This window comes from Trichechus manatus, unplaced genomic scaffold (genome assembly GCF_000243295.1).
Source record: "Trichechus manatus latirostris isolate Lorelei unplaced genomic scaffold, TriManLat1.0 scaffold00014, whole genome shotgun sequence".
Classification (NCBI taxonomy): Eukaryota; Metazoa; Chordata; class Mammalia; order Sirenia; family Trichechidae; genus Trichechus; species Trichechus manatus.
The window spans coordinates 1,823,537-1,836,698 of NW_004443950.1; the positions used below are offsets into that span (position 1 = coordinate 1,823,537).

At 60.2% G+C, this 13,162-nt stretch overlaps 4 protein-coding genes across 7 annotated transcripts in view; 1 reads left to right on the top strand and 3 right to left on the bottom strand.

Annotated features, from left to right (window-relative positions):
- Positions 1–119: 119 nt before the first annotated feature.
- On the bottom strand, positions 120–3,560 carry NOL3 (nucleolar protein 3). 2 transcript variants are annotated; one of them, XM_023726754.1, is made up of 4 exons: positions 3,521–3,560; positions 841–1,143; positions 344–667; positions 120–253 (listed from the first exon to the last, which is right to left on the bottom strand). In XM_023726754.1, the coding sequence occupies exons 2-4, from the start codon at positions 1,133–1,135 to the stop codon at positions 246–248; spliced, it is 627 nt and encodes a 208-aa protein (XP_023582522.1). In that variant the 5' UTR covers positions 1,136–1,143; positions 3,521–3,560; the 3' UTR covers positions 120–245. The 2 variants fall into 2 exon arrangements, with proteins under 2 accessions (XP_023582522.1, XP_004371709.2); XM_004371652.2 differs by lacking the exon at positions 3,521–3,560 and adding an exon at positions 3,463–3,483.
- An 811-nt stretch (positions 3,561–4,371) lies between these two features.
- Positions 4,372–8,950, bottom strand: HSF4 (heat shock transcription factor 4). 3 transcript variants are annotated; one of them, XM_004371504.1, is made up of 13 exons: positions 8,828–8,950; positions 8,109–8,217; positions 7,889–8,016; positions 7,674–7,798; positions 7,352–7,427; positions 7,117–7,181; positions 6,499–6,598; positions 6,140–6,267; positions 5,795–6,022; positions 5,150–5,255; positions 4,985–5,050; positions 4,743–4,812; positions 4,372–4,542 (listed from the first exon to the last, which is right to left on the bottom strand). In XM_004371504.1, exons 1-13 carry the CDS (start codon positions 8,948–8,950, stop codon positions 4,391–4,393), a joined length of 1,476 nt encoding a protein of 491 aa, XP_004371561.1. In that variant the 3' UTR covers positions 4,372–4,390. The 3 variants fall into 3 exon arrangements, with proteins under 3 accessions (XP_004371561.1, XP_004371562.1, XP_023582523.1); XM_004371505.1 differs by having other exon boundaries at positions 4,391–4,542; positions 5,795–5,918; positions 6,140–6,244; positions 6,459–6,598; XM_023726755.1 differs by having other exon boundaries at positions 4,391–4,542; positions 7,674–8,016.
- An 882-nt stretch (positions 8,951–9,832) lies between these two features.
- Positions 9,833–13,162, bottom strand: part of FBXL8 (F-box and leucine rich repeat protein 8) — a 4,040-nt gene continuing 710 nt past the window's right edge. Inside the window, exons 2-3 of the mRNA XM_004371506.2 lie at positions 11,382–11,563; positions 9,833–10,805 (exon numbers count right to left, since the gene is read on the bottom strand). Coding sequence (XP_004371563.1) covers positions 9,833–10,805; positions 11,382–11,533 — 1,125 coding nt within the window. The 5' untranslated portion in view covers positions 11,534–11,563. The remainder of the gene's footprint in view (positions 10,806–11,381; positions 11,564–13,162) is intronic.
- Positions 12,698–13,162, top strand: part of TRADD (TNFRSF1A associated via death domain) — a 6,624-nt gene continuing 6,159 nt past the window's right edge. The window contains exon 1 of the mRNA XM_023726839.1: positions 12,698–12,737. The gene's annotated coding sequence lies outside the window, so the exon portion shown is untranslated. The remainder of the gene's footprint in view (positions 12,738–13,162) is intronic.

Genomic DNA, 13,162 nt, shown 5'->3' on the forward strand with positions numbered 1-13,162 from the left:
ACTGGGGCGAGGGGCTGGAGGGGCACAGGGCTGCCCAAGTCACTGGTACTCAGAGGCGTGCACTCACCCCCCAGTTCCTGGGCAAAGAGCCAGAATCGTGGAGACAGCCTAGGCTGACCTTCCAGGGTTTATTTACTTCCAGCAACACTGGGCCACAAGGAGTCTCAGTGGCATGGACCAAGCCCAGGCAGGATCCCAGGTCCCTTCCAGTTTGGGTGGGAAGCGGCTGGTCAGTACTCTGGTCTTCAGGAACCTAGAAGCCATAAAATAATGTGGGAGAGTGGTCAGTGAGGTGGGGCACGCCCTCCTGCCAGCCAGGCACCAGGTTAGGGCAGCTTCACACCTTCGGACTCATCCGCGGCCTCGCAGTCGGGTTCTGGCTCTGGGTCGGGCTCTTGCTCCAGTTCAGGCTCTGGTTCTGCCTCCAGTTCTGGTCCCGGATTCATTTGAGGTTCCGGCTCCGGCTCAGCCCCTTCAGAGGCCTCAGCTTCCAGCTCCAGATTGGGCTCCTCGCGGATCTGGGATTGCACCGCCCCAGAGCCCTCAGGACCCCCAGCCTCATCCCAGTCAGAAGCTCTGGGCAGTCCGGGGCATGTAGTCCCTGAGCCAGGTGTCTCAGGCGTCCCGTGGCCTGGGCACGGAGGGTCGTAGCTGCGGTCCCTGTAGCCTGGGGCGGAGGTGCGGGTGTCTCAGGTTCAATTTACCCTTCCTCGCTTTCTTCTGCAACCACCGTTGCTCCTCTTTGGGAGACAACTCTCGTCCCCCCTTAGCTTTTGCCCCGCCCTCCGGATCACGCCCCGCCCCCTACTCTGCCCTAGGCCCCGCCCCGCGCTCTCTCACCAGGGCCAACGTGCTGCCAGTCCCAAACAGGGTCAGGCGCACGCGCCACACGCTGGGCGCAGTGCAGCAGCTCGTTGCAGGCGGCCTCGCCCTTGCCCTGCACCAGCAGCAACAGCCGGCGCACCCTGCGCTCGGCATCAGGCATCGCGTCCAACGCCTCGTACTCCGCCCCGGTGAGCATGCCCCGCGCCAGCAACGCGTCCAGCAGTAGCCCAGACTCCGCCTGCAGTGTCTCTACCAGGCGTTTCCGTTCGCGGTCGATCGTCTCCGACGGCCGCTCCTGCGCGTTGCCCATGGTCCAGGCTGCATGGTGGCGGGGGAGAGGGGTAATGGGCGCCAGAGGTCCCCTGCCCCTGAACTCTATCCTGGGGCTTCAGTGAATGCACGAGGCTGGGGCCGAAATTCACCTCGACCCCGACCATCCACTTCGGTTAGCAGCACGGGACCTGAAAGCCACTGCACGGAGCCCCTTGTCTTCCTACCTCTCCAGCCGCTTTGTCCAGTCTCCTCTTCTGTTCCCCTAAATGTCAGCTGTGACTCTCCTAACTTCCTAACACTCTCTTAGGACTCATATCTGCTCTCTCAGCTCCCTCCTCAACCAGGACCTCCAGAGTTCCTGCCACCTTCGGGACCCTCCCACCACCCTGCAAATCTCGCCATCGGTTCAGACCCAATTTATCCAAACTGACCGCTTTCTCTTTCCCAAGCTTGCTTCTCCACTTCAACAGACTGAAAGACCTAGGATTGACCCCAGATACCCCACACCCAGCTCTCTGTCAAGTCCTTTCCAGTCCGTCTGCTGAATATTTATCTCCTCATCACCACTTACTTTGTCTGGCCTCTGCACAGCCCTCCATCCGGGCTCCCTACCTCCATACTCTCCCCCTCTGCACTCAAAACTCGAAGTGCTGAGCGCCTCCCTTACTCCTTTCACCTGCTGGAAGAAGTCCAGACCCCTTACTCTGACCCTGAGGTCATCTTTCCAGACCAGGTCCAGCCCCTGCACTGCCCCCACCACCACTATGGTGCAACCCACAATGTGGTCTTCTGGTCCTTCCTGGTTCTCTGATACCTGAACAGGAATACCTGAATCCTCTTGAGTCCCAGCTCTGACCATGATTTCCTGACATCACCTGAGACACAACTGCCTCCCCACTTGCCTGGGAATGACTCATAGACATCTGCTTCATCTTGGCATCTCCAGGGACCAGCACATAAAAGCCACGAATAAATGTTTCCCAAACTTTTACTGTTTTTCCCCCGTCTTGGTTTTGTCCACACATCGCCCTCCCCAGTCTCCTCCTCCTCCTCCCTTTGGCATCCCTCCTCTACCTTGTTCTAGGCATCTGGGCCTTGTCTGGAAGAGAGAATTTGGTCTCAGCCCCATCTTGCCTTCCAGGTCTCTCCCTCCCGCCCCTGGTATTACTGTCTCAAATGCCTCTGCTAGTCATTTCACCCCTCCCAGCCATTAGGAAGTGTCAGCTCCTCCCCCAGGCCACTGAGCAGAGACTCGGCCTACCCATCCCTCTCTCCCTTCAGGTCCCAACTGTGACAAGTGCTGTTGCTCCGTCTCTCAGTGAGTCTCAGTCAGCCAGCCCCCTGCCCCAACCCTACCATAATCGCCTCATTTCCTGTAACAGTCCCTCTGGGCACCTCTCACTCCCACTTTGTCACCCTGCGGCATAGGATTTATTGTCCCCATTTTACGGATGAGGAGAGAGGCACGGAGACAGCAAGTGGCAGAGCTGGAATCTGACTTGCCGTTGTAGCCTGAATGCCTGGCAGAATGTCAGCCCTAACCACCTGCTGTCCACCCTCCACTGCTCATCAGAGAGAGACCAGACCACCTGGCCTGGCTGCTCTAGCCACCTCCCACCCACCTGCACAGCCAGACCTTTCCCCACTTCCCTCTACCCCTCAATGCTCCCAGAACTTGCCAAGCCCCTGGCACCTCTGAGCCTGTACAGATGTTGTTCCCTAAGTCTGGAATGCCCCTTCCCTCCCTTCACTTGGTAGACCCATTTTCCAAGACTCAAATGTTCCGTTATCCACTCCAGTGCTAAGTCTCCCAAAGGCAGATTGGTTCCTTCTGGGAGCACCAGGGAACACCAAATACCCTCACCACTGCGTAGTTAACTGACATCGCTGAAACTGTACACGAAGACCCTCTGCCCTTTTATGCTGAGAGCTTCCAATGACTGACCCCTATCATGGGGGGAGTGGGAAGAGGGGACCAGCATCCACTCTGGACGGGGGGGGGGGGGGCGCCGATTGGATTGGCCCTCACTCCTTTCCGTTAGCCTGTTCCTCCCATTATCCCAAGTCCTGCCCTTTGTCCTGTCTGGGAAGCGGAGACCCCGTCTGGTCGGAGCCCTTCCTCTTTAGCTCTCACTGCTCGGAAGGAAACACCGAAGCTACATAGCGGCCGTTCGGCCTCAGAGCCAGTCCTTCAAGATCATAGGCCAGGTTCTTCCCAGAGTGTCAGGCAGCCCCAGGAGCGATCAGAGTAGCAGGGTCCTGGTCCCTCCCTTCCCCCCACCTCCACTGCGCAGACTCTGGCAAGCGAGGGTCTTGGGAAACTGCGTGAGCCTTTGCGCTGAGCGCATGCAAGGATGCCCTTACCTCTCCTCCACCCAGTCCCTGGATTTAAGAGTCCTGCGGAGGGGCGGGGCTTACCGACCTCCTCGGAACCTAATTTCAGTTTCTCTTCCCTCCCCCAGCCGGGTGGGGTGGGGCTCTGGGCGGTCCCACTCACGGGTCGAACCTCAGTCACACAGGAGATGACAGTGCAGAAAATGCTGGACCACGGTGGGTGGGGGAACAACAGCTGCGGTGGGGGCGGGGCTGCCAGGGCTGTCGGGAACGGGGCGGGAGGGGGGGAGGGTGTTATTCCCGCGGCAGGGGAGCGAAGCCTCCGAGCCTGTACTGTACGCTGACTAGGGACGTACACGTAGTCTGCTTTCTCTCCCCACCACGGTGCGCCCGGAGATGAGTCAGGGCGGGGCAGGGGAGGGGACAGTTCGACCCGCGGCCTCAAGTGTCCAGGGCCCACTTCAGACCAATATTCTTGTCGACGCCTCCTCTCTGCTTGTCACAGATGATGCTCAGAGAAGGGGACAGACTTACCTAGGGTCACAGAGCGTATGCATTGCGGAGCCAGGTCTGACCCAGAAACTCCGCTTCCCGGAGGTCTCAGGGACCGCTTGTCAGCTGAGGATCCCGGCCTAGGCCAGCAGGGCTAGAGGCAGTCTCCCCAAGCACCTACACCCTTGTTGGGGGTTCCTCCATTAAAACGCTAGGATCTGGACGCTTCTATGAATGAGAAGTCGCCCCCCACCCACGACTTCTGTGCTTCCTAGTCGGTAGAGAAAAGAGACCAGAAACTGAGAAAAATGCAGCTTTATACGCAGGGCTAGGCGAGGGAATGGAGAGCGGCCGCCGAGTAGCGGGGTCTTCGCTCAGCCTCCGCCAGGGGGCGCCAGCAAGCCGAGAAGGGCGTGCTGCCTGGGAGCAGTCCCTCGGCCGAGCCAGCTCCAGAGGGGAGGGGCTCTCAAGGAGAGGGACCGGCTCCTGGGCCCAGGTAGGACGCCCGGTTCTCAGGGGTGCCATAAATGGTCAAAGCCCCAGGCAGGCCGAGGGCTGGGCCTCCCAAAGCTGCCGGGACGTCCAGCAGGAGCGGCCTCCCAAGCGTGGGATCCTTCCCTAGGAGGAGTGGAGTCGTGCTCAGCAGAAAAGTGATTCCATTCACAGTCTCCCCACTCTCGCCCAGTGATGAGGGGGTAGGTAGCTGGGACAATTCTCTGTAGAACAGCCTGAACTCAAGGGGCTTTCCTCCAAAACACAGACTTGCCCAGCCACCCAATCATGACCTCCCCCAGGTCCTGAGTCACCCCAACCATTACCTGGACCCTGTGAATTTAACCCCTTGACTGACAGCTCAGCCGCACCTCTCTCTGGAACCAAGGGCTGCATCTGCATGGGAAAACCCCAGGAAGCAGCTGTTGGGGGGGTGGTGCTGGGGAGCTGAGGGGAGCTTGGGAATCCTCAGCCATGGCTTTGGCTCAGAGAGAGCAGCAGCCATGGACCACAGGGCTTGATTCAGCAGCCCCTAGGCCCTTGTCTTCCAGTGTCACGTCTCTCTTACCAGGGACAGCTCCATGTCCAAGTCCATCAGTGTCCACTCTCGTCCTGAAAGGCTGGGGCCCAGCACCTGAGAGGAGGTTGGGGTCAATGGTGCCCTCCCCAGGCTGCACAGAGAGCTAGACCCTACTGGGCCCTACACCCCTGCCCAGGCCGGAGGAATACTCACATCCAGGGGCCCTGCAGGCTCCAGACTTTCTGGGGTGCCCCGAAGCAGCACTGGAGGCAGTAGACCCTCTGGGCTCCGGCCCCCCCGCTCCAGGCCCAGAGACTCCCTGTGCACAGAGAACTCCTGTTGGCCTGCAGAGCCCACGCGTCCCCTCATTAGGTTCCCCCCACCACCCTAGAAAACACTAGGAGAGGAACCCCTCAAGGGACACATAAAGAGTGCTTCAGCCTCCCACCTGGGGCCTGAGGTTTGGGTTGTGGGGCTGGGGCTTTGCAAAATGTTCCTTCCCTATGCTACAAGTGTCAATACCAGTGGTTCTTAAACTACTGTGCACATCACAATCACCTCAGTGAACTTGTTTAAAATGCAGATTCCTGAACCCTTCCACAGAGATGCTGATTGACCTGAACAGGAGCCAGAAATTCTGTATTTTAATAAGCTTCCTACTTTCCAGGGGACTCTGATACCAGTGCTCCTTGGAGCACTCTCTGAGAAGTCAGGTCAAGATCATAGACAAAGTGCCCAACCTTCCCTTGAGCCACCAAGGGGCAGAGAGGGCTGGGAAGTTTTGTCGGCTGCTAAGTGCTGGTCTATCTGCAAAAGTGGCCCACATGGGGCTCACAGTCACAAACGGGCTCTGCTTACCTGTCAGGGACCTCCCTGGGGCCCCTTGGTTCAGGCTGTTGGGCATTCCTGGGCCCCTCGGGGCTGAAACTCCCCTTCCCTTCCAGGATGGCCTGGACCACAGCCACAGGCAGCAGTGGGGGGGCTGTCACGCAGAAGTCACACTCGTTTGGGGCCAGGGCCAGCCCAGCCTCGACTTTCCCCCCTGGGCTGGCCGGCTCTTCTTTGAGCAATGCCAGACCCTTCTCCCTGCACCAGAGAAAAGCTTCAACCAGACCCTGGCACTGCCTTCTCCCCCCACACTCACAGCCATCCCAGATGCCAGCCCCTCCCCCACTTCCCACAGGGTAGCCCCTGCCCCCTTACCTCCCACCACCACTGGAGGGAGAAAGCCCAGTCCCTTCTGGGGATGGGGAATCTTCAGGGATGTCAGAGATGATGGGTCCCCTGGACCTGTGGGGGCTGCTGAGGCTGGAGGTGGTTTCTGGGAGTGGCTGCAAGGAGAAGGCCAGGCCCAGCCCTTGACCTCAAGCCACAGGGAAAGCCAGAACCCCACAGTGTCTGAGTGAAGAAGTCTGAGGGAAGGAGGCTCAGTCCATGCTGGGGAGCTCGGGTCTGGAGAGGACTGACCTCCACCTGCTCTTCTTTTGAGAGAACAAGGAGAATGAGGAGGCTCCCCATAAGCCCAGCTGTGCCCTTGGGGAGAGAGAGAAGCAGATACTTACTGACTGGATAAAGTAGGGGTCCTGCAGGAGGGCACCAGGCAGGGGACAGCTGAATTTGGCAGGTGGCGGGCATGCGCTCCCCTCATCCAGCATCAGAGACCTGTGCAGGGTAGTTCAAGCGTGGGCAGGGGGCAGGGCAGGCTCAGCCCACATGCGCTTCAGCCTCCACCTCCCTCCCTCAGGCCCCAGCAGCCAAGTCAGCAGAGCTGAGGCCTGTTGCCAGGGCATCAGTCACATGCTGGAGGCAGAAGGGGCTCCCCCAGAGATGGGGGCCCTTTGAGGGTAGAGAAGGGAGGGAGGGAGCATGGTTTGAGCCCCAGGTCCTCTGCTGAGAGATGCTTTGGGAGGAGAGGGAAGGGGCAACTGGGGTGGGAAGCGGTGGATAAGGTCCTGGAGCAGGGGCATCTTGGAGTGGGGATACCTGGTGGTAGGGTTGGGAGGGGAGGAGAAAGGTCCTGGGTTAGGGAGGGGGCTGATAGGGTAAGGAGCCCTGTAGGGAAGGGGAAAAATGAGGATTCCCAGAGAAGGGGTTTCTGGAGAAGGGGTCCCTGCAGGCGGCCTCCGATGCGGAGGGTCATGGAAGTAGGGGAACGGGGTGAGCATCCCTGGCTTTCTCACAGCTTTCTTTTGGCCCCTGCGCTGCTGGACCCCGCTTGAAGTGGCCCGAAGAGGCACTGGATCAGCTGAAAAGGAAGCAAAAGTCAATTCATACTTCGGCCCCGCCCCCACCTTAGCAAGGCACTTCCAGGTGGGCGCCAGGAGGGGGCTTAACTTGGGAGCTGGGGGTCCGGGTGGGCCAGAGCGAGAGGGGGATTGAGGAGTAGGAGAGAGAAGGGGTGGGGGTAAGGAACACCTTGCCAATGACTCGGTGCTGCTGCCCGTGGCTCTGCCGCAGCGTCACCACCTCCCGCCACAAGACCTCATTCTGCCTGGGGGAGCGGATGGGAAGGTGCTGAAGCAAGTGAGAGCTTGCCCAGTCCCACCCCCAAAGAATGGCGGGGCCCTGAATCCACGACCACCCAGATGGTCATTCATTCCACAGAGTCCACGGAGTTCCACGGTTCGGCCCATTTGTCTGGTTGGGAGCACTGCAGACCGAGAGAGGGTGCGGCTGCCCAGAGCTGCCGGGCATCCTCCCTGCCAGACCCCGCCCTGCCCGCCCCAGTCCCGCGCACTGCCTGAGCTCGCGCAGCCGCGCCTCTGTGCTCTCCTGCACGCCCCGCAGAGCCTGCACTTCGCTCAGCAGCCGCCCCAAGTCCTCGGGGCGCCAGCGGCCGTCGTCGCTGCGCAGCGCGGGCACCTGCAGGCGACAGGCACCGTCCGGACAAGGTCGTGTAGGGCAGGGCCTGCCGTCCCAACACCTCCACCAGTTTCTGTCGGCAGCTCCCACCTTGCGCCGCACACGCTCCAGTAGCTGCTCGTGACCGCGCACGAAGCTCGGGTGCTGGAACTCGACGTGATCGCGCTCCGGCCTGAGCAGGCCTCCCTGCTCGATGCTCACCACCTTCCGAAAACCGTCTGGGAAGTAAGTGGGGCGTGAGGGCGTGAATCGCACCATCCCCAGACAACAACGCACCCACATCTACTCCCCGTCCGGCCCAGGGACTCACACATATTGAGTTGCCGCACAAAGCTCGCCATGTTGCTGTGCTTGAAGTACTGGGGCAGCACCTCCTTGGCGAAACGGTTCTGGTCGCTTACGAGGAAACTGGTTCCGCTCTGCGAAGAACACCGCCCGCCCATCGAGCCCGCGGAGACCAGACACCGGTGAGCGGCGCCCGCCCGCGGCCAGGCCTGCTCTCAGGCGCGTACACACAGTCTCACTCACTCTGGGGACCCGACCTGCGGCTCACGGGGACATGGGGACCCAGCTAGGCGAAAACCAGCTGTGTGGCCCATCCTGTGGCCCACAGTGGGTCCCCATCCCCAGGCCGACTGAGACTCCGCACTCAAAGTTTTCGGAAAGGGGTCTATTTTGGAGCAGAGGCCAACCCCAGATTCCAGCACCGGAGGAGTCCCAGAGCCACTCAGCCCGTTCCTTCTCCTGGCCTCTGTTTTCCCATCTGTCAGATGGGGTGCAGTGGGAACTAAATAACTTCAAACATCCCTTGGGCTCTAGGTCCCCAGGAAGCTCCTACCCCTCTTTTGGCACCGGAGGAAGACGCCTCACCCCGCCCCTTGTACACTTCCTCCAAGGTGAAGTGCCCTAGACCAATAGATAGAAGGATCCACAGTCCCGTCCCAGAATAGGGTTGGGTGGGCGTGGGTGTTCACTGAGGTGGAGGGACCCCGGGAGCCCCTGGGGGAGTCTTGGGGCCCCAGCCCTCACCGGGCTCCAGCGGATCAGGTGGTCGGTGCCCGGGTCGCCCACCAAAGCCCATAGCTTCCCGAGAAAGGCAGGCACGGGGCTAGGGCCCGGGTCCGCCGGCAGCGGGACTAGCGCTTCCTGCATAGCGCAGTGTCACCTCGCTCAGCGCTCGGGCCCGGCCGCTGCGAGCTCGTCAAAGCCGCGGAAAGTGCTGCGTTTGTCGCCCGCCCCGCCCTACTGCGCCTCCGGGCGCCGGGTCAGGCGGCGGCCACGTGCGAACCCGCGGGGCGGGGCTCGGACCGCGGCCTCCGCACCAGCAGACAGAAAGGAGGGAAGGTTGGGATCAGATGTGTATGGTGTGGAGATCCGGGTTCAAGTCCCCACCCTTCCCCGATCCGCTTGAGAAATCGCCTGTACCCGGCCTTGGTTCCTAGAAGGAGATGTCCGTGGGCACGGTGAAGCCCCATAGGTCGGGGCGGGGGGAGGTAGGATAGGGAGAGGGAGAACTGGCTCCTTCCCATTGAATTCTACGGCATTGTCACTCAAAAAGTGCGAGTGTCCCGCCCCTAATCCCCGCAGCGCGCCTCTGGGGTCGGAACCCTCCTACCCCTGCCAGGACAGCTCCTCCGGCCTCCGCGCCTTCCCAGCCCTCCCCGCTCAGAGCCGACCTCATCTTTCACCGGACACAGAGATACTGGAGGACTTTATTGCACACTCACCCCTGAGTCCCGGCCCGTGCACTCTCTGTCCCAGAGCCCAGGCCGCAGAGCTAGCGCAGAGTCCGCAGAGGGGTGGGACTGGGAGAGGGTGACCCCAGGACACAGAGGGGTGTCTGTAGAGATTGAGAGCCGCGAGTGTGTTCAGGACGCCCCGGGTTGGTCCCGACGCCATCCCACAGACCCCAGTCTCCGAGAGGCAAAGGAGGCAATAGAACGCCGAAGGAAGGGGCTAGCAATTGGGGCGTTCCTGGGCACCCCAGACAGATCCCAGAAGCCGCACTTCTGCGGGAAGGTGGGCGTTGCTTCATCACGCCACCAACGTGGGCCGCCAGGGATGCGGCTCGCGCGTTAGTTTGAGCGTGTAGCTGCGCAGGCGCGGGCAGTGAGCGCGGAAGGCGCCCAGCACGGTGGGCCGCACCACGCAGAAGCAATGCACCTCGCGCAGGCCCGCGCAGCGCGTCGCCAGCTCCTCCAGCGCAGCGTCCAGTTCGGCGGACGCGGCGGCGCGCACTTCCAGCACGCGCAGGCTTGTGGCGTAGTGGTGCGCTGCGAAGCGCACAGGGCCTACGGAATCGCCCGAGAGGTTGAGACGCAGCGCAGCTACGGGTACCGAAGGCTGGAGGACGCGCCTCACGGTGTCGGCAGACAGCGTCGGCTCTAATTCCAGCTCCACGGCCAGCCCCGGGTGGCGGCGCCGCATTGCAGCCCAGGCCTCGTCGGGCAAAGCGGGCGCGCGCGCGTCTTCGGGACACGCGCACCGCAGGGCCAAGAGCGCGAAAGGCGCGCGGTCCGGCGCGGCCAACTCTTCGAGGGTGGCGCGCGACAGGCTGGCAAGGTGCAGGCCGAGGATGCGCACTCTCGGACAGGCCGCCAGGAGCTCGAGTACGGAATCGGGCCCCACGCTGCCCACGAGAGTGCAGTTGTCCAGGAAGAGGCTGCAGAGTTCGGGGCAGCCTCGTGCCACCTGCAGCACCAGCGCGTCGTCCAACGTGAAAGGCAAGCGCCGCAGGTCCAGGTGGCGCAGCGCGCGGGCAGCCTTGCAGACGGCTTGCACTGCGTCCAGGATGTCGCTGCCCGCATCAAAGAGAGGCTTCTCTCCATGGCACTCCAGGCGCAGGCCTCGCAACCCCTGAGCACGGCCCGCCAGCGCCGTCAGCAGCTTTGTGGCCGTCCGGCGGCTCGGCTCCCTCGATGGCTCAAATTCCAGACGCAAATTGTGGATGTGGTCAAGGCAGGCGGATAGAGACGGTGGTAGCATGCCTTCCCCCTCACAGTCGCAACTTAGGTTAGAGCAGTACAGAAAAGGCATCAGCAGCGTCCCCGCGATCAGGGAAGAAGCCCCTATCCCCCCTCAGCCTGGGTTCCAGCTACCATCCTCACTTTCTGCCTCCTATACACATACCTTCCTGCCCGACCATGCCTGGTTACACAAAGGCAGCCTCTGATGCGGGGAGGGAACCCCCACCCTACCCTTTAGAAAACTTCAGTTGCATGTGGCACAGGTTGAAACCCTGGCTGGGGGAAGCAATGATATTTCAGGAACAAGCCTTCTCAGTGGTCTCTAGTGAGGCGGGCCAGATTCACATCCCTTCTCCGCCACTTCCTGAGTGACCTGTGGGCAGTTATTAAATCTCTCTGCTTCAGCTTCCTATGTGAACAAAATGTTTTCGTGATGAGTAAATGAATTAATATATGTAAGGCACTCAGAACAGTGGCTGTTACATAGTAAACAGTCAATAAATGTTAGTAATTATTTTGCTTTTGAATATGGAGTCACTGAATCTCCACCGATGATCCTTATCAAACACCCCTCAGAGAAAGCGAAAGGGCGGCGGCAGAGGGAGGAGCCGGCTCACCTGACGTTTGTGTCACGCCACACGATGCTGTAGGTGGCAGCGGCGGCCCAGGCCCGGCAGACCCCAGCGGCAGCGGCGCGGTCCCGCAGGGATAGGTGGCGGAAGATGAGCGCCAGCACCTCCTCGGGCAACTGCCCTCTGGGATCGGCCATAGCCCGGTTCGAGGTGGGGCCAGCTCCTGCCTGGAGAGAGAGGGATGTTCTTGGGCTCAGGAAGGCCAGCGTGTTGATGGGAACACCGGAGCCTGGCTGTAGAAAAGCTTTTTGCCCGGGAGCTGCTGCAGAATTTGCAGAGTCCGGTGCAAAGTGAAAATGTAAGGCCTCTTGTTTAAAAAATTAAGAATTTCAAGACAGCCACAGCAGAACATATAATCAAGTACTAAATCAAGTTTAGGGTCCTGTTCAACTGCACAGGTCTCAGGCCCATGAAGTTGGCCTTGGATGCCAAAGGGTTTCTAGCCAGTTGCCTCTCAGAGTCAATGGAGACTCAAGGCAACCCCATGTGTAGAACTGTGCGCCATAGGATTTTCTCCAGGCCTTTCTTCCGAGGTACCTCTGGGTGCACTGGAACCGCCAACCTTTTGGACGATTTGCACCACCCCAAGGACTCCAGAGTGTTTCTGGCTCCCATTAAACTATTTCTCACTTGTTGAACAAATTCACATTTATACTGTATTAGAAGGAACACAAACCTATGAGTGAAGCTGATGAAGCCTAGGTCCCCTACTCCGGAGGATGCTATCGGATCTTTCCTGGGAGAAACAGTCTTCCCTAGGGGAAGCTGGGGGGCAGCTGGCATAGGCCCTGGCTCCAGTCAACTCTCCCTGTCCCCGAGTCCGCCTCCTCCAGGCCTCTTACACACACATTCAGAGCCGACCCGACTCGAAGGCCCAGACTAATCTACCGGGGATCACTGATCTTATTTCTCCCGAAAGCAATCCTGAGGACCAGGATGGGACTGTGTCCAGAACCCGCCTGGAGGGCCATTGAAGTGAGGGCCCCTCAGGCTGCGCGAGGGCATCAGAATCACCCGGGTACTTGTTCACAATACAGATTTCACGGCCCCACCTACTGAATCAGGCTCTCCGGAAAGGGTAGGACCCGGGAATGTTCATTTCAACAAGCGCGGGGTAGATCCACTGGCCCCTAGTTGAGAAACACCGCCCTTGCCGCGTCCTATCTCTAGTAACTACAGGGTTAACAGGGCGGGAGCTTTAAAATAAAACTTTTAATTGGCAGGGACCATGAGCCAATCAAGAAGCGGGGGCGCGGGCTGGGCACAGCTGGATCCGCCCGGAAAAGGGAGGCTCCTTCTCTTTCCAGCGTTGCGCGAAGTCCCGGGTACTTCCTACAAAAGGTTGGCGGGGCAGAGAAAAGCGTGGGGGCTCTGGGAGCCTGATGGCTCTGGGGTCTGAGGGGCCCTGAGTTCAAGTTCGGACCCTGAGCAGCCCTGGCTCCCGCTGGGCCGGTGAGGCCTGGCTAGATCTCCGCAGACCCTCCTACCTCGGAGCACCGCCCTTGGGGAGTGGAGACGGGTGTGCGTCCCCTTTGAAGTTGCCAGTTTTATTTATTTAAGAGCAACATTTCGTTCTGTTATACATAGGATCGCTATGAGTCGGGACCGACTCGATGGCACCTAACAACAAAGTTTGCGTAACAACGCTTGACAGCACTTGCCAGTTAAGTTTCCATTTTCCCTTATCTTCCAGGCAAAACCCACTCCTGGAATTTGTGCCACAGCGGTTAAGAGTTCCGCTGCTAACCAAAAGGTCGGCAGCTGGA